The sequence below is a fragment of the Apteryx rowi genome, unplaced genomic scaffold (assembly GCF_003343035.1).
Source record: "Apteryx rowi isolate R43461 unplaced genomic scaffold, aptRow1 scaffold_87, whole genome shotgun sequence".
NCBI classification, from domain to species: Eukaryota; Metazoa; Chordata; class Aves; order Apterygiformes; family Apterygidae; genus Apteryx; species Apteryx rowi.
Window position 1 is genome coordinate 726,190 of NW_020451171.1, and position 19,937 is coordinate 746,126.

A 19,937-nucleotide genomic window follows, 5' to 3' on the forward strand; every position below is an offset into this window, starting at 1 on the left:
GACAGCTGAGGCTTTAGGAAAAACATAACAAATTTAAAAAAAAAAAACCTACCTCCAAATTAAGTATAGTGAGACTCACAGTAAAATCACTGTGGTGAATCCAACAATTAACTTGTATTTTCAGCAACCTACGCAGCGTTTGCTGTACGGTACTGTTATTTGTGGGAGAAGACAGTTGTCATTTCTGTTCGGCCTTTTTTATAGGTGCACGCAACAGTCACTGAGCCTGAAATTATACGGTGTGTGTGATTATCTCTGAAAAAAAACCCACAAGGTATGCAGCCTGGATGTCTGATTTGATAAAAGTGTCGGTATCTTTATCGGATAAATGGGCACCACACACTCATTTCACGTTTCGTTTTTCCCTTCTGTAGCGATACGTATTTTCTGCAACGAATTTTCCCTCACAGGCCGCTTGGCGCATGCGTGCGCGCCACGCTGACCTCCCACATTTCCCCACACCGGCTGGGCCAAGGGGGAGAAAAACCTGGAAAAGTGTAGCAAGGAGGGCGATGTGGAAAGCGGTTGCTCTGGGTGGTGGCAGCAGAGCTCGCAAGTGGGGAAATACAGTGAAATAATGAAGCGTTTGTGTGCTCTGGCCGCCCACAGCCTCGCCGCAGCAAGGATCAGATCAGAGCCCGAGGAGAAGGAAGGTGGTGCTCGGCCTCCCTCAGATGAAGCAGCCCGGGAACCTGAGCCTTGGCACCCTCAGGAGCATCACCTCCGAGGCAGCCATGACGCAGCCCAGCCATCTTGGCTCTTAGGCGGGAAGCGCCGCCATCTCGCACGCAGCATTGTGGGCGCGGCCATCTTGCCGTGCCGTACAAGTGGGGGCAGCCATATTGATGACAGCGACTCGGGCGCAGCCATTTTGGGGCCGCCCACTCGCCAGAGGCCGGCCGCCTGGCGGCCATCTTGGTGAAGGGCTGTTACCGAGGGAGGTGGAGGCGTCTCGGCTCCTTCCTCCCTTAAGCAACATGGTGGCGGCGGCGCATGCTCAGAGCGGGTCGGCGCGCCGGGCTCCGGCGGCGGCGGCGGCGGCGGCGCTCATGCCCGCGGGCCGTTGCGGGGGACAGCACGGGGGCTGCTGAGGCGGCGGGCGGGGGCCGGCGGCAGCCATGGGCGAGGCCGAGAAGCTTTATTATGTTTATAGCTGCGACCTGGACATCAACGTGCAGCTGAAGATGTGAGTGGGGACGGCGGGGTGGCGGCCGGGGGCGGCGGGCGCTGTGTGGGCAGGGGCCCAGTCCCGCCGGCCGGGGCTGGGCGGGGGGGGAGCAGCAAACTTTTCTCTAAACGCGTTAAAAACACTGAAGGCCTTAAGGCCTGGAGTGCAGGGCAGTGCTTTAAGGCAAAGGGGGATCATCTGTTCAGCGATGGCCTTTCGCCGGCGGGTGTTACAGCTCGCCCCGCAGTGCTGGAGGCGGGGGATGATCCGAAGACGTTGTTTCCCCCTGCTCGTTTGCGCGGTCCTTTGAAAGCGAGCTGCCCTCAGTCGGGTGCTTTGTCACAAGCGCATCCTGCAGCACCTGGGGCTGTTCCGCGCCGGGCGCACGCGAGCGGCGTTGCTAAAGCCGGTATTGCGCCCAACCTGAAGTATTCGCTGGTTCAATTCTCTTAAAGCTGGGATTTTCTGCGTCACCGCAATGGGATGTTGACGTTTTTATGGGAGGAACACGGCTCTAAAATGTTATGTACCTAATGTTATTACAGTTAGGTAGTTTAAGCTGTTCTTGGAAACGTAGCTCGAGGAAGTTTGGTTTTGGGGTTTGTTCACCTTCACCTGGACAGAAAATGGTATTTGAATTGGGGGTCAGATGCACGTGTTCTTGCTAATGCATTCTGCCTGGAAAAAATATTGCTAGCAGTTATCTGTGCACTGGAGTGTGCACAGGGCGATGAGTGTCCTCCTGGAATGTGCTATACTTTTCCTGAAAGAAACTTGTTCACCTTCTCTGAAGTGTTTTTGTGGTAATGTTAAATTTTGCCTTGCTGGTAGATTGATTTTTTTTTTTTATTTTATTTTAATGAGCTCCCCCCCCCCCCCCCCCCCCCTTTTTTTTTTTTTTTTTTTTTTTTTTTTTTTTTTTTTTTTTTTTTTTTTTTTTTTTTTTTTTTTTTTTTTTTTTTTTTTTTTTTTTTGGGCCCCCCGCAACTCCTTTTTTATTTTTACATGTGCTTTCACAGTTATTTAATATTCATGATTATGTTTTGCAGGTATATGCATCATRGTATAGCTGAGGTCCGAGGAAATTCCATCTACTTAATGTAACACTAAAATTCTGCAAATTGTTGCAGAGCTTTAATGAAAACATTTGATGTGTATAGTCAACTTAAGTTTAGCTCTGATACATTGATGATTTGAGAGATGACTGTCATCCAAAGCCAGTTACACGTTTTTGTGTTTCTTAAAACTTAAGGTTTTCTCATCAGCTTTTTTTTTTTTTTTTTCCTAAATAGTATTCAGAGCAAGTGTATGCTGGTGTTTGTTGTTTTGTTTTTAAGTACAAATAATAACAATATATATCATCTCATTGTTGTTGTCCTGCTTAAGGTACCTCATTTGATGCTGTCTAAGAATATACAGGTTCTACTGGAAGATATTATCTCTGTTTGAAAGACAAACAAGTAATCCTTCTCCCTGCTCTTCTTCCTCCCCTGAAAGAAAAAATCTATATTTGCTCATCACTTCACAACCTGAGTTTCTCTCAGATATTTTGATTGTACTGCCTGCTGGTAATCAAAGATAGCCTCAATACCTGGTAAACTATATATAAGCTATGAAAACAGAATAAAGTTTTGAATATGGAGGTGTATGTATCCAGAGCACTAACTTAAAATTAACAGTGTCATTTATTATTAATATTTTAAGTGAAAGTGAGTAGCTAAATTTAGGTTTATTTCTTTCTCTCTCTCTCTCTCTTTTTTTTTTTTTTTTTTCCTTCTTCTTCTTCTTCTTCCTCATAGAGGGAGTCTGGAAGGGAAAAGAGAACAGAAGAGTTACAAAGCTCTTTTGGAAGACCCGATGCTGAAGTTCTCTGGACTCTATCAAGAGACTTGCTCTGACTTGTATGTAACTTGTCAGGTGTTTGCAGAAGGGAAGCCTCTTGCTCTTCCAGTTAGAACTTCCTACAAAGCTTTTAGCACTAGGTGGAAGTAAGTGACTGCCTTTTATTTTATATACCTTAATTACTGGCTCATCAGGTTATATAAATAAATCTATATATGTTTTTTGTGCATGTTAAAAAGATTTGTTTTCTATTGTCTTCTTCAAATAACTTAATGTTTCTTCAAGTCTATTTATGTTTATTAAGTGTGTCTCTGACAGCACAGAAAACAGTCTTTTTTGTTGCTCACCCGTTATGCAATATAGTAATTTGTATGTTTGGGTGTGGCTCACTAATAACTTTTTGGGCCTGGACTAGCATGTTTGTGCTGTTATGGGACAGACTGCTCTTGGGGACTACTGGTGAAAGCCTCTGGCCTTTTAATCATACATGCGTGTAACTTGACTCAAAACTACACTTAAGTATTTAAATGATTAAAGCTTGAAGGAAAATACTTAGAAATTCATATTCTCGGGTGAACCTGGATTGTATAAACTAATATAGAGTAACTTAAATTCTAAAGTTTTGTTTAATAAAAAATGTTTCTCTGCAGCTGGAATGAATGGCTGAAACTGCCTGTGAAGTATCCAGATTTGCCTCGCAATGCGCAAGTGGCTCTGACCATCTGGGATGTATATGGACCGGGTAAAGCAGTTCCTGTGGGAGGAACAACAGTCTCGCTCTTTGGGAAATATGGGTATACTGCTTCTTCTTTCGTGATACAAATTTGAACCTCGCTAATGAATAGTAAGACCAGGAGGTTACATTAGAGTGTTTTTCCTTTTTTTTTTTTTTTTTTGGTACCAGGTTAACAGTGCCATGTTAAAAAATCAGACAAATAAGTGATTTACTCTTTTTCATTTGTTTTTTGTTTTCTCTAATATAACTTTATACATGCTACAATTTTTGGGGGGGGGGGTACTGCTAGTGGAAAACCAAAGTTTAGACCTATTTTTAAATCTCTGAAAGCTTGGGGTTTAAGGTAGCAAGTACTGGAATCACTTCACGTTGTATACTTCTGTAGTGTGTAGACTCCAGTACTGATACCTTAACATGTGTTTGATTATTTGGCCTGTAGTTCGGCTGTTAATGTGGTGTTACTTATAAATAACGAAGTGTAATTCAGGAAATCGCAATACTTAAAATTATTAATGTATACGATAAATAGACAGTCGGCTCACTTAACTTGATAACAATAAGCTGGAAGTGGTTACGAGTATTTTGAAAGTTGACAATACACTAGAAAGATCTTGACTAAATGCAGAGTGGATTGAAAAAATACAGGATGCAGTTTAAGGATAAGTGTGAGGCGTTAGTATTTTGTGTAGTTGATTGTAGTCAGTACCGGATGGGGACCAGCTCCCCAGGAAAACCCTGGAAAAGGTCTGAGTTTTATAGTGAATCTTAAGTTGTGCATGTTTAAATATCATGATGCTTTTGTGAAATGTCCAAACACATTGAATGTATAAGCACAAGTATGTGCATCAGAGGCAAGGTTGTATCCTTCTGCTCAACTCATCCATTCAGCTGAAATGTGTCCAGTTCTATGTATTCCGTTTCAAGAAAGTTACTGATAATTGGGAGTCTAGGGGAGTCCGTATTACTGAACATCTAGAAAGTAGGAGTAATGAAGAAGGAATAAGGACTAGTGAGGCTGAAGAAGACGCTGCGGGGACATTTTTTCTAGTAGTAGAGAGTGTTGGAAAATGGCCTTTCTTTGTGTCTTGTCAGTGAATAAGAAGTAATAAGGCTAAATTAAAGCAGGAGAAGTTTAAGTTAGCATTAGGAAATCTGTTCTAGTGATCACTGAATGCAGGAAATGATTGTAGAGGTAGGTTATATTTCTGTTATTGAAGATCTTAGGGCGGAAAACCGGACTGGATCATTTGGACTGTAGTCCAAAGACTACAGGTGTTTTTTAAAACATTAGAGCATAATTCCTGGAGAAAGTTCTAATTTATAAATGAAGTTTACTTTTATTTCCCAGTGTGGAATGGGGGAAGGAGGCTGGTAGAAAGCAACTAACAAATATTTTGAAATTCTGCTTTTTTGTTTATATACATGGAAATCGTTGTAGCAGTATTCCACGAAGGGATTCCATGAATTCAAAGTTAGAAGGTCCTTCTAGTCCAGTACTACTTAATCATTTTTAATGGCTGACTATTTATTTATTTGTAAGTGTTCCTTTCAGTTGTATTTGTCTAAAATTGTCAGGGAGTTAAATGATCAGCTCTCATTGGCGAAAGTGATGCAGTTGATTCTTTGGGGTATCTTTTAAAAGTGGATCAGTGCACACACGCAAGGGGAGCAGGGTTTTGTAGAGAAGAGGTCTGGTAAGTTACCCTACGAAGTTCTGTTCACTGCACTGTTTCAGTTCAATTGGATGGCGTGTTGGTGGAGTTTTTTTTSTTTTTTCTTTTTTTCTTTTTTGAAGTTCAGGAAGCTGCTTTTTATCAATTGACYTTCAAATGAAACTTATGTAATTTTTTAACTGAATTTTTTTTGCAGACTGGTAGACATAAAGCCAATATTATGATCTGCAAGTCAAGAGGAGTTCTTCATGCCTCATTACAAATAAACTGTGAAGGTCAAGCTCTGTCCTCAGTTTACATTTGTACCATCCCATTGACTTTGGGAATTAGCCATTTTTACTCCACTTGCCAAATAACTTATTTCAGATTTACTCATTTTCTTTTAAACTCCATGTGCCAATAAAAATGAAGGCTATATAGGGCATGAGGTGCCAGGCACTTCTGCAGTTCAGTTAAATTATGCATGGCAACATGTGTCTGTAGGTTTGGCAAAAGAAGCTAGTTCATTTTCTTGCAGCTGCTGCTGTGCTTTGATTCCTGACAGCTCTATTATTTTCAATTTACTGAAGTGATTCTGCATTTTTTTCCCCACAGTATGTTTCGTCAAGGAATGCATGATTTGAAAGTCTGGCCCAATGTAGAAGCTGATGGGTCAGAGCCCACCAAAACTCCTGGGAGAACCAGCAGCACAGTCTCTGAAGATCAAATGAGCCGACTGGCAAAGGTAGTGGAAAAGCTTTTCGCATATATCTTAAAGGTTGCTTGCACTTTTAATGAAGAAGTCCACTTAATGAAGATATGCTTCACATATTGTTTTCCGATGTGAAAATTATCTTCCTTTGACTGTTATATATTTCACAGAATTCATACGAAGAAATGAATAAACTAGATCATACTCATTTGCTTAAGTATTGCTTAAAAGGGGACGTGAATACCATTAACAGCATGAGGAATTTTTAATACATGCAGCATTCCATTGTAACTACTTAAAATCCTAATCCTTTGTAGAGAATGAAAAATGTGATCGTGTCTTGACACTTGAAGCCAAAATGTTAGCTCATTCAGTAAGAGTTCTTAACAATAACTTGTGAAGAAATCACAGGTAAGATAGTCTAGTTTCCTTCGGTAGTCATCCTTTAGGTTTAAGACTGTCTGGYGTAGTCTTCAGACATGTATGAAGAATATCTATGTTAGAAGGAACTTGAGTAGAATTCATTCGTTCAGGATCATGAATGTGTGTTTATATATAAAATATCTTCTATTCTGTAGCTTGGTGACAGACCATATTTTGGCCATAAACACAACTTCTGGAATTGATCAATAAACACTACTACTCTGTACTGCTTGTTTGACTAGCAGATCTCCCTGATTCTTCAGGTGAACTTACCTAATCTTGCTGAATGGCTCAACCCTCTTACTCGGTGTGATTTCATCTTAATTTTGGTCTCCTAGTTCTTCCTTGCCTTTGTGCAAATTGAAGTGAAAGAAAGCGCCAGGCCATAAATACGTCCATTTTCTCATCCAGAGATTTATCATGGCAATAAACTAACTTTCATTTAAGGTCTGTCTTTTATAAGGCTAGTTCACCTTGAATTTATAATGGGAAACTCATTATAATATCTTCTGACTTGTAGCTAGTAGGTCATTGTAAAATGAAGAGCAGCACAGGCAGCTTTGATGCAGAAGCACATTGAGATGCAACCAAATAGTTTTCTTTGTTAGGCCGAGAAGTAATATAATTGCCTAACTTAATACTGATTTTGTTGAGAGTTCAGACTAATAGCTTTTTTCCAACAGCATTCTAAAGAAATGAAACTGTGGAAGTGTTTGACTTAACTCTTTGTGGTTTTGCATTATTGGTGGAAACTTACGTTAATCAATGCTGACACCCACTTTAGTTTGCATRTGTTTCTTGGTTTTACCGGAAAGAAACAACATAGACTTTGGATTGGAGAAAGGGAGGGAGAAGAGCTTAGGAGGAGGAGCACAGGGCTTTTATGCACTTGCATCTGCTTAAAGCTTTCTGCCAATCATGTTGCCCCATTTCTTGGTCATAGTAAAATAAATCCCCTCTAGCATTGAGGAAGCTCTGTAGAGGGGTGCCAGCTATCAAGGCTTGCTTATATTTTATCAGATGGTTATGTGAATGGGAAGGTGGGTCTTTGAGCAAAGGTGTTGGATTGTAGGCCTTCCCTGTCCTGCGAGTTCCATAATGCAAACATGAGCATACCCTACTGGTACTTTTCCTTCTCTTCCCTTCATTCCCTTCTGCTCCCTAACTCAAGAAATACAAGTAACTTTAATAAGTGGTGTATTTTAGTCTTGGAATACCTGGGTCCATTCTAGCCTGTTCTTCTGGCAGGTGGGAGATGACTGCTCAAATCCCCTGAGGAAGAGAAGGGGATTCTCCTTTTTTTTCACATCCCAAATGCGAGTTCCAGCTAATGACTGTTAAAGGCTAATAGCATCACTGTCACCATCTTCTGTTCTGAAAGTTGTCTTGGGAAAAACTAATTTCTGAAATATGGAAGTCTCATTTTGTTGTGTTCTTGTATAAAAACATCTTACAGATGCTGCTGGTAAGGAAATTGAATAGGGTTTCTGGGTAGTGTGTGTATGGGAGCTTTCATTTGCACAGAGCTGATGAGTTTGTGATGTGCCATTCATAAGTAGCTGTTGTTCGAGTATAATCAGCTTCAGTTTTTCCTATAACTTACTCATCAGTTGCTTAATGCTTACTGATGCTACTGTATGGGAAGGTATATGTAAATGTAGGTGAGAGGAGCTAATCAAATACCAGATTAATTTGGGTGGACTTTTTCTTGATTTTTTTTTTGGGGGGGGGGGGTAAGGATTTTTTCCTTTTTATGTATTGGACAGACTTATGATTTGTAAAAGTGTCATGATGTTGACTGATGTCCGATACAAGAGGCCAAATTAGAGTCCTCCAGATAATAAATCTTATGAGAGGGGGGGTAAGGATTTTTTCCTTTTTATGTATTGGACAGACTTATGATTTGTAAAAGTGTCATGATGTTGACTGATGTCCGATACAAGAGGCCAAATTAGAGTCCTCCAGATAATAAATCTTATGAGAAGAGCTTGCTAGAAAAGCTTGCTGACCTTTTCTCCATGTGAAAGATAACTCAGAAGCATGTCAAGGAAAAAAAAAAAAAGTTTTTGTTTGTGTATGGTATTTATTATTATGGGGAATTCAGATAAAATTAATGACTAGTTGCCAAAAGAATGGAATCCATGACCTTCCTAAGTAATTGAAACCATGGCAAGTTCTCCATTTCATGTTGAAGTGCTGTATGGTTATGCTATTACAAAACACATTAAAATTGCTTGTGAACTTGCTACTGGTGAAAGCCATGACTTTGTATCCTTAGGGTCATTGTGAATGCTAGTTCTTTCTCCCTGTACTAAGGAGGTTGAATGCGGAGTGTGTGGAATATCTTAATGCACTCAAATATTAATGATATCAGGATTTTATTGCAAAATAATTTACTTTCATAAGTGGTGGGATAATTTATTCCTCTTAAACAAAAGGTACTCTAAGTTCTTTTTTTGATCCATTTGTTTCCTTCACCCCTTCTGCTAGCTGAATGAAATTATCTAATAACAGTGGTGAGCAATGATGCTTCTTTTCCTGAAGAAATACCATTCAGCTTCTACTAAATAAGGCATCCCTTTAGACATCAAGTTTTTTCTTATTTTAAGCTTTAAATACTAATCTAACAGAACAGTTCTTCATGTGTATATATACACTTACAGATCGGAGCCTTGTATGCAGGTGCAACTAGTTGATGTATTATGACCTTTTGTCCTCCTTATAACCAGGTTTAAGAGACTATTAAGAGAATAATTTTCCTTTAAAACACACAGAATGACTTTCCTTTATTCTCTGGTGCAGTGAAAAAGAAAATTAACTAATAACTTGACAAACACAATTTAAATAATGTTTTTTTGCCAAGGGTTTGATAGGCTTGATCCTAAATCTTTTTATGAATGCTGGACATGTATATTTGGTATTCTGAAAATTTTGATGTGTTGATTCCAGGTGGTGGAAGAGAGCTACTTCGAGTAAGAGACAATGTATTTGTTTTTAGGTTAAAAGAAAAAAACAAAACAAAAAAACGTGTAGATGTGGCTGAAATGATGTACACGTGAGGGTGAGGAACTTCTTGGTTGCTGCRGGTGGAAAGGCCTTTCTCATAAGCTAGGTAGGACATATACAAAGATGGAAGTGGTGGAATCCACGCTGCCTGAAACAAAGTTTCGGTTATGCATGCTGCTGGTTCTTTATCATTAGAATATATTATGAAGTAATACATGAGGTAAAGGGCAAGTCTTGTGTCATCCTGTTAGTACAAAGTACTGTACACACTGAAGTAACACTGCTGAGATAGAATATAACACAAGATTACAGAACTCTATTCTGGTCCTGTTTACAGTCCTGCTGGTAAGTTAAAAGAACCTGAAAACTGTTTTTCTGGTTTCTGTGCTTTGGTTGCATCCAGCATTCTGAAATGTTGGTCAGGGTTGTACGTTTTTTCTTCCTTTTCATTTTGTACTGTTTAAGTCTCTGAAGCTAATCTGAAGATTAGCTCTTCCATATGGGATTTTCTGTTCCATAATTCTGTTTAGCAGATAAATACTATAGAAATTTATTAGTTCAGGCTTTACTAGAAAAGAACTATATACTGAATGGAATTAGGTAATTCTTACAAGCTGCAATGGTCTTTGAAAGTTTATGATACATCACATCTTATTACTTCCATAAAGCATTACTGGGGTCTAGAGCTTGAAAAAAATGTTAGGTGAATCAGCTGCCTTAGGCAATCTCATAGTCATGATGAGGTGATGTTTCTGTGGTTCATGGGAAGAGTTCAGAACAGAAGGCCTCTGATGTTCATGGCCAGTTTACTACTTAGTGCTTCTTAAAATGGCCAGTTTCTTGGATATCTGAAAATAATATTTAAAAAAAAAAAGCAGGATTTTTCCCTCTCAACTGGATAGCTCTTTGACTACTTTTCAAATTGTGACTACTTGTGATCGGTTCTTTACTTTGACTGGTAGAGCCAATAACTAAAGACAAAGTATAAAGATTTCCACTGAATATTAATCCTTATTTGCAGAGTTTAAACTATCCCAGGAACCTAGAATCAGAAAAGCTGAATTGTGTAACATACTTGTGAAGTGAACAAATACTGATATTGAGAGCTGAATGCCACACTTGCTTTCATAAGTAATGCGATTTAAAATTTAATTTAGATCTTGAACGGAGAGGCYATTGCAAAGACTGTATTGTATTCCAACTCCTTCTATCTTAAACTATGTTTCCAAGAATATTAAATCAATTGGGATTCTTGTTTGGTACTTGGAGGTTAGGAACCTGCTTCTGAAATGCTGTTAGACCATAGCGTGAAATTTGACTCTAATTAGGGAAGCATATAGGTTCTATCTATTTTCCTTGTCTTTTGAAATAACAAAAAGTTACTTTGTGAATAGCGAACAAGCAAGACTGTCTGTTGTTAGGCATTAAGGGGCAGTTGATTAAGGCGTTAAAGGACAAGGATATAAATGCTTTCCAGTTTATCTTTGACAGACTGATTGGGCTTTAATGGCTTCCATAGTATTGTAGGGAATGACACGTACTTCACTGTTGTTTCCCATTACCCACTACTGATACAAGAACACCTGCAGAGAGGCTGTAGGACACTGAAATTTAATTTAATTATTGGTTTTAATGGTTGTTTGGAGTCTTTTGGAAACTAGATGATATTTGTCTGTTACGCTAGCGTTGCGTCCAGGAGATGTAAGAACCTATTTGATTCCACAGCTCACAATTTCTGAAGCTTAGCTTCCTGTGGATTTACGTCCTGTATGTACTCCCTAGATCCGTCAGGATCCAGACCTGGACATGCATTTTATGCTCTTTTCAAAGTATATCACTAAGTGATTTGTTTGGCCCAGGTCATTCTTGGTAGGCAGAAACTGCTGTAGGATGCCTGTGCATTGATGCCTGGACCCTGATTGCTAAGACACCAGTTCACTAGCAATTTGAGTGAGAATGATGAAACAGTACTGCTGGTGCAAAGTGTTAATCTATTTTCTCACAATGACCCTTATGTATTTTTTCTTATATATATCTTTTTTAGCATTTCTTTGTGATATCAAAAAACAACTTGTATACTTCAGCTTTTCTTATCTTTTCAGATGTTTATAAAGCTGACCTGGAAGAAATCAGTAAGAAGCAACCAATAATCTGTTTGTCCAAGGTGGGAGTGAGGGGGGTCTTTAAGTCATGTGAAAATGAAATCACATGCAATACTGGATTTCTTTTTCTAACCTACAAAAATGATCAGAACTTTTTCTGTCCTTAGAGGCTACAGAAGAGGACAGTTTTTTTGTTTTTTTTCCCCAGTCTTTTGAGGAAGCTGAGATAACTTTATTATTTTTATTATGTCATATTATCTTAACACTGAGTTACTGATTATACAGTAAAAGCTAGGGTAACAAAAATACTTCACTTAAGATGATTGGTTTATACATTTGGGAAACATGCRGAAGGGTTTTCTCATGCAGAAGGGTTTTTTGTTTGCTTGTTTTCTTTAAAGCTTAGTATGAACCCAAACATTTATTTTCTAGCAAGTGAGATGGAAAAACAGATAAATTGKAAGTAAATCAACAAAGATATGTTTGTAATACAATTCCAGAGTCTTAAGTCAGAAAAGGAGTAAAGAACTGTAGGTAGTTTGCTAGCTCCTCTTTCAGTTTAATATCTACTACTGTAATTAAGATTTAACTCTATTATTTTGCCTTTAATGCAAACATCTAGACCAGCTGTCACATACCTGAAGTGAAAACTTCACACAAAAACAACTTCTTTTCATACACAGTACAGACTTTCTACCAACTAGATCCAGTATTCCTGTGTATGGAAAGAGAATCAACTTCAGCTTTATGTGGCTTCACGATGTTTTGACTCTGCCAKCCTCTTAGACGCRTTTAGTAAGTCTATACCTTCCTTTGGTATGTTTAGCTCATTTTAGAGCAGATGAAAATGAAAGTATTTGCTCTAATTGTCCACTAAGCAGTGCAAACCTACCCTGGCAAATCTTAGAGGCTTTTGAGGAAGAAAAAACTGTTTCCTATYGTCAGTTACTTACATTTGTTTTTATTATATATTAATATGTTTGAGCGGAAATGCTCAGCACYTTTACTGAGGTGAGTTTATGTTCATTGTTTATCACTTCTTACTTTTTTCCCTGTCATGTTTCACTTTTAAGGTCTCTAGGTGAAAGATTTGTTATCGTTCAGAATCTCTATTGTAGCTCTTCTCACCATCTGATTGCTATTGTTCTTGAGGTTATGCCCTTATTCAAGATGACTCCATCGTTGTGCATTGAAGCTATAGACTTCCTTTATGCTGCTGAACAGCCTTTTCTAGCTCATAGTGATAATTCTTGATCTAATAAAAGATGAAACTATGTTGCTCTTGAGGAAAATGGTAGCTAGTTGATGGTTCTGTGTGAATTGAATGGAGACAGTAAAATGTGGATATTCATGTGGTAAGGGGAGTAGGGAGGAAGAATGTGTTTGCAATTGTAAGACAGTGGGGAACAGCCCTGTTATACTAGGAAGGGTAACTTACAGCAGAAAAGCAAAATGAGAAGGAAATACCACGAGGTAAGTAATTGGACTGAAAACCAGCTGACCTGCCAAGTTCAAGGGGTTGTGCTCAGCAGCACGAGGTCCAGCTGGAGGCCTGTCACTAGGGTTATAGCCAAAGGGTTGATATTGGGGCCAATATTGTTTAATATCTTCGTTAATGACCTGGATGATGGGATGGAGTGCATGCTCAGCAATTTGCAAAACTGGGAGGAGCAGTAGATAACACCAGGTGGTTGTGGTGCCATTCAGAGGGACCTCAACAGGTAGGAGAAATGGGCCAACAGGAATCTCATGGAGTCCAAGAAAGGGAAATGCCAGGTTTGCACCTGGGATGGAATAACCCTATGCCAGTACAGGCTGGGAGTGGGCAGGCTGGAAAGCAACTTTACAGAGGACCTGAGGGTCGTGGTGGACAACAAGTTGCACATGGAACAGCAGTGTGCCTTTGTGTATTTTTGAAATACCTTCTTTTTACTTTTGACTTTGTAAGTTTTACTATATGAAATATAGTAACTAAGAAAAAAAAAATCAATTTTCCGTATGTGACTCTGCTTAAAAAATAGGATCCTATTTTAGTGTGTTACAGATTCAAAAATGAAGTGCCTGGAACATGTAGTTTTATTCTTTGCCCTGACTGATGTTTTAGATATTAGAAGTATATTTATGGCATGGCTTAGCTGTTTATGAGAGTCTACATTGTGTAATGTAAAAGCAGTTTTTCCAGTTCACTTTTTCCCAGACTTCATACGTTAATGTCTCTGTAAAATTATGCCTTTGATATCCTTTCTCTTAATCGCAGCAATCTAAATATTATCCCTGTATATTTCCACGGCAGCTCACCAAGTCTCATCGACAAGGTCACATGGTAAAAGTGGATTGGCTGGACAGACTAACCTTTAGAGAAATAGAAATGATCAATGAGGTAGGTCATTGTATGTCGGGTTTGTAATGGGTTTTTGGATCTTGCTAACGTGGAAACCTTGTTTAGACGACTGTAACTCAAAGCACTTGTCCTATTTCTTCTTCAACCTCTAGTGTATACATTAAAAGGAAAAATAATTCTTTTAAGTTTCTGAAGTTGACTGGATTTGGGCAAAAAGGAGAATAGACAGCTGTCTTATCAGTTGTCAGCTTCAGTATTTCAGTGAACTTGATCTGAGAAGAGAGAATTAATTAACGAGCTGGGATAGTTTGGAACAAATGCTGTTATGTTTGACTAACTGAACTGTAGGATTTAGGTTGTGATGGGAAGCCTTCAACTCATACAGACTGTGCCTTGGATTTAGGYGTATTTGCGAAGGTTGAACTTTGTTTCAGTTGATGTTCTTTTGGGTATTGGGGGGAAAATACTTACAGAATTTGTTTACTTATATTAAAAAAATAAAAATAAATCCTAGAATTTTATTCCTGAGTGAAGCGTTACCTTCATCGAGCAAAATCATTCCCAAATTGTTAACTGATTGTCTTGCTTAACAGAACTCCTTTGTTTTCTGCTTGGCATTCTGAGATTTTGTTTTCTTTGACTTATTTATACTTAGACCTCCAGGAATCAGATCCTTTTGCACTTACATAGGTCTTTTTATAACCTCATATGAAGCATGTATTTTTTTTTTAATTCAGCCTGTTGCTTATGAAATATGGATTTTTTTTTAATCCTCTTCCCCCTTTTGTAAGAAGCTGTTTTTTCCAAACTCTTGGTGATGTCCCAGACTAGCTGAATATATAAAATTCACTGCTTCTGATTCCTAGAACCGTACTTTAAATGCAGAACCACTTTGCCTGTTTTGGAAAGCCTGATCCATCACTGATGCACGAAATGAACTTGAGTTGCTTATCATTAAAGGGCATGCATATTAATTTTTTAGTAAATATATGTTACTGGTGGTGAATATGTATAATTCCTTTCTTTTAAGTTTCTAAACATTTTTTCTATTTAAGCAATTAAAAATGCATACATTGAGCAAATCTTCCTCTGCAAGTCAATGAGCTGCAAATCTAATGCCTCATATTCTAAGTTAAATTTGGCTTTTTCACTGTTTTAACTAAAATAGTGATTTTTTTCATGTCCTCTGATTTTTTTTTGACTCCTAAATATTCTCCAGTGGGATCCATAATTGTGTGTAATGATTAAAAAAAGAAAAAAAACAAGAAAAAAACAAGAAAAAAAACCTGTTGTCAGCCTGTTAGTCTTCCTTATGGTTTTTTTTTTTTTTTTTCAGACCTTCAGGTCCACAAACTGAAAGGCACTGATGAAAACAGTATGCTTTTATCTGTTACATAGAGGTGTTTATCATGAAGTGTGAATTACCATAAGAATGTCAGGAAAAAGGTGATACGGTTTTAAGTAGTGTTATCAGATGATTACCTGAATAACGGCTATAACAACTGATAATCTAATTTATTGGTTACACCACAAAGGAAATAGAATAATTACTGTATTGAGAATTCTGATGATTGATGCTCTTTAATATAAGATACACAGCTGTGGTGGTTCTCTTTTCAGAGGGAAAAACGAAGTTCTAATTTTATGTACCTGATGATTGAGTTTCGCTGTGTCAAGTGTGATGACAAAGAATATGGAATAGTTTACTATGAAAAGGTATGTGCCTCGATGGTTTTATGGTCTTCTTTAAAAGCAACATTTGCACCCAAAAGTGACAGGTTTTTCCCCTGAGGTGAAATATTCTGCTGCGAGATAGCAGCAGACAGCTGTCAGTGGCAGCTGTTTATGTACATACAAATCAAATGGTATAGATGCAGAAAGATTACCGAAGTCAATCATTCATGTAATATGGTTCGAGATTACAGAATTTAATAAGGGTGAGTGATTAAAAAACTTTTTGATTTATTGTTCCTTCAGTCATCCAGCAGTACTTTCAGAATAGCTTTATGTGAAATTGTGTCTTGTATCAAGAAGAAATGTACCTGTATTCGTTAGTAACAATAACTTACTAAGTCTGTGCAGGGAGGCTGTGCTGGTGAATGTTTTTTTTTAGTGTGAGCAAATATAAATTTACTTTTTCACGCTGAAAGTATTTTAAAAATCGTTTCATTTAAAAAGGGTGAACTTTTGAATTGAGATGTCTTGCTTCTTTTCTCTTGCTGTTTTGTAAACAGCAGTCTCCAAAGCAGTCTCTGAAATTGGTAACTGTTTTAATATTCTCACATGTAAAAAGTGCATACAAGCGTAGATGCCAAGGGGGAAATCCAGGTGTGTTTTTTTCAGTGTGTGTAATAGGACTTTGTCAGTTTGTATGCATACAGAATTACAGTTTCAGAACACCACCTTCTTCCTCTGTAGCTTAATACTTTCTCCGTCAAAATGGAAGCTTCATTCACTACTTGCTTTTTAACTATGTCGTTCTGAGGTATCAAGAAAACTATAGGCTTGAAAAAGCAAACTTTGAAAATGAAAAAGATGCTACAGGATCTCTAGATCAGGCAATACAGTTGCAGTGCAACGTTTAAGGGGAGGCATTAGGCTGTCATGCAGTACCAGCAGAATGGTTAAATTATTTAGCAGTTGAAAAAATCCTTGGAGTTTAGGGAAGGCGCAGTTCACACGAGAAGAATGCTACAGGATTTCCTGTTATACCTTCCAGTCCCCTGAAGGAACAGAATACGAGTATGATGTATATACTGAGTGCCTTCAGTGTTTTTAAGAGTTCAAATCTAATAGAAAGAAAGATTGATAATGAACTTAACAGACATTGGGGTGACTTTGGAAGGCATAATCAATATTTTAATGGACTTGTGCCTCAGAGAAAGATCCACTGAAATAGAAAAAGCAGTATGTCTATAACTYGGTTTCAAAAAAACATTTCACAGAAATTATCTCTTAGGATTTTCAGCATATTTAGTTTCATAAGAATTCATAAAGTTGTTGAGTAATACAGCTATRTGGGCAAGAGAAAGAAAGTAGAAGATAACAATAGGCTGGAGTCCTATTGAGATCAAAGGCACTAACTTTAGGCAGTATCTATTCTAAGAATTTTAAAAAGAAGTGTAATTCAATACAGAAGAAGTTAATATAATGGAAAATAGATAGAAGTATTTTTATGTATATGACAGCATTACAGGTTGATCTAGAAAGCAAGACTGTTATCACATTTAAGATTTAAGAAGATGGTGAAGAATGTAGTACTAAATTGCAAAAAGCAGTATTTCAACAAAATATGTATCCAAGAAGGGGTAGATCAAGAGATAAGTAACTCAGCTTCTGTTTCCTCTGTTACAAACTATAGTTTGTGAATGTTAAAGAAGGAATGGTAGGAATGCTGTTAAACTAGTCYTTTGAACTAGGGTGCTATTGATTATCTGAAACTATTAGTAGTCTTAACTTATTTTTGTTTTAAGAGATGCCACTATAAAAGAAGCTCTTCAAGCTGTGCTTCAAATTGCTGTAGTCATGCCAAAACTGAGCAGCTGATTTGAGAAATTTTCCAAGCCCTTGGAAGAGTTCTGTCTTGCAGACATACARAATAATACATGTGGATGTCCAGACTCTCTCTGCATAACACATACAGTGGTAGCTGCCTTTGTAATGCCTCTAGAAGTAGTTGTTCCACTGAGCACCTCCTCCTGTGTCAAAGGCAAATCTGTGATGACCAGCCTGTGGGCTCTTCCAGCCTTCGTGTTGAAGCTAGTCACTTTGCAGAGAAGAGCTGTAAGGCTGTAGGGCCAAAGAGAATGGGAGGATCGGTAGCTACTTAGCTTGTTTGGGACACTTGGATAAGAGAGAGGATGACTGGATTTTGGGCTGAATTCTCCATTTCATGACTATTTCTATTTTGCATCTGTTCTGTATGCTGAGATGTTCTGGAATCCAGGCAAGGATGTCTTCTAAAGAGGAGGTGCTGCAGTCCTGTAAGAGATACCTTTTTGCAACTTGTTGCAGCATTTTATTTCCTATCAGAGAGCTAGAAGTTAAACTTCAGTCTTAAGAGATCTCCATGTTCATTCTGACAGTGTTGATGTTTYAAGGCATAAGTTATTCATCCTTTCCTCTAAGCAGAGGAAACTGAATACATTTTTATATTGAGTACTCCAGTCTCTGGTTACAGCTTGAAGTTTTGAAGCGCTACTGTCCTATCTGAATGGACCACTTCTGGATAAGTGAGTGCATGTTGACCAAAGGTGCATGTGTTTTTCCTAGCATTTATTGTAGGGAAAGCTTGGTTGCTTGGTTGTGTCTGTCTGTCTCTTTCTCCAAATCATCACAGAAGAGCTTGAAGATTGATGTTTTAAATGAACAGAGCTTGTTTAAAATTTTTTAAWTAAATCAGCTGGTGGAGTTTAAGAAAAAGTGAAACTCTGTTCCTTAAGCAGGTTTTTAGCCCAGACACCTGCCTAGTTTCCTGCAACTCTTTAGCATTTTCTTTGGTAGACTGTATTGAACAGGGGAGTCCTCCAAACCTTCTCAAGTTTTCTTACCTGTAGAATAGCTTGTTTTATAGTATTTTTATAGACTTATCCTGGAACCAGCTAATTATATTGTTTTCTTGAGGAATTTGACTTTACAGGTTTCATTCGTATTTATAACGCAATGGAATTTTGTAATAGTAAGATCACTTAAAATTTATTTACTCCTGTGGAAATCAGGGAAGTATTTTTTTTTCTGGAGAATGAAATGGAACATAAAGTATTGAGACACTTTACATTGTTGCTGTATTGGAGTAATAGCTTTAAATTAAAATGTGCTTTACCTATTTCTCACAGGTACCAACTGTTGAGTGTGGCTAATATGTAGCTTGAGTTCTCTTGGCTCTCTTCATATTTGAATGTGATGTTTCTAAAAATGGTTTCTCTCCCTTACCTCCAGAAACCTACCAATAAAGATGAACTACTCCTGATGTAAACACAATTTTTTTTCCAGTTGTCAGTATGATTTTCCAGATGTAGAAGGCGAGGGAAAGAAGATTCAGACTTTAAATACATGTATTTCTTGACAGCTGTTACTGAAGCTCATTAAAAGTGCATGGAACAAAAAACTATAGAGTGCTCTTGTGTGGAAAATAAAATAATTGAATGCGTAATAGCACATACTCAAACCGTAAGTAACTGCAGCTTGAGGGATTTGTTGATATAAAGTAGCTTTTCAACAAGTTCTTGACCCTCTTCTGGCAGCAGTAGAAAACAGTACATAAATTAGTGCCTGTCTTCCCAGTTTTGTCATACTTCCAATTACAGTGTACAGTATACATATCCAGCATCACCACTCCAGTACATTGAATCTAATGAAACTACGTTCTGTTGTCACCTCTCTGTGAGTGATAGTCGAAGTGAAGATTACTTGTCACAGTTCTGTTGATAAATTTGTTTTCTAGTGTTTACGAAGAACTAGCCTGTTAAACAGTAGCCGATAAAATTTGAGATTCTTTGACTCAGTTCTCAGTTTCAATAATGTAAAGTGGCAGTGGCTCTTTCCATGTTCTCTGTTAACTTAGTTTTAATACAGCATTCTTGATTTGAAGGATAGGAATTGGCATGTAGCAAGAGCATCTCTTCTGATTTTCCATTTAGGCAAAAAATTGCTGTGAACTTCCAAGTACAAATATCACCAACGTTTATCAATTTTCGTTTTGTGTGGGTTTCAGATGAAAACTAGTATTGTTTGAATAAAGTGATTGCACTGCTGCATCCAGTTTTAAAAAAGATCTCATTATCAGATATCCTTTTCATGACTTCAAAAAAAAAAAAAAAGTGATGCCAACAGGATTGGGTGTCCATTAAGGTTTTGAATGCGAGAAGTTGGATCCCATTGATGTTATTTGAAATGATGTTTTGACTAAAGAATGAGATAAGTAGAACCTTCTTTTTAATGGTATTAATGAAACTG

At 38.0% G+C, this 19,937-nt stretch overlaps 1 protein-coding gene and 1 long non-coding RNA gene across 16 annotated transcripts in view; both read left to right on the forward strand.

Moving 5' to 3' along the window:
• The first annotated feature begins 1,062 nt into the window (after positions 1 to 1,062).
• PIK3C3 (phosphatidylinositol 3-kinase catalytic subunit type 3) overlaps positions 1,063 to 19,937 on the forward strand; it is an 81,738-nt gene continuing 62,863 nt past the window's right edge. For 7 of the 15 annotated variants that reach the window (XM_026090674.1, XM_026090684.1, XM_026090681.1 and 4 more), the window contains exons 1-6: positions 1,064 to 1,186; positions 2,968 to 3,156; positions 3,661 to 3,804; positions 6,014 to 6,143; positions 13,935 to 14,021; positions 15,603 to 15,698. In XM_026090674.1, the coding sequence (XP_025946459.1) occupies positions 1,119 to 1,186; positions 2,968 to 3,156; positions 3,661 to 3,804; positions 6,014 to 6,143; positions 13,935 to 14,021; positions 15,603 to 15,698 (714 nt within the window). In that variant the 5' untranslated portion in view covers positions 1,064 to 1,118. Of the gene's footprint in view, positions 1,187 to 2,967; positions 3,157 to 3,660; positions 3,805 to 6,013; positions 6,144 to 13,934; positions 14,022 to 15,318; positions 15,358 to 15,602; positions 15,699 to 19,937 lie in introns of those variants that run through there. The other 8 variants (XM_026090677.1, XM_026090678.1, XM_026090676.1 and 5 more) reach the window with 6 other exon arrangements.
• LOC112977862 lies at positions 8,405 to 12,350 on the forward strand. Its single transcript, XR_003257653.1, has 3 exons — positions 8,405 to 9,645; positions 11,642 to 11,703; positions 12,264 to 12,350. It is a non-coding gene; the product is annotated as an uncharacterized LOC112977862 (long non-coding RNA).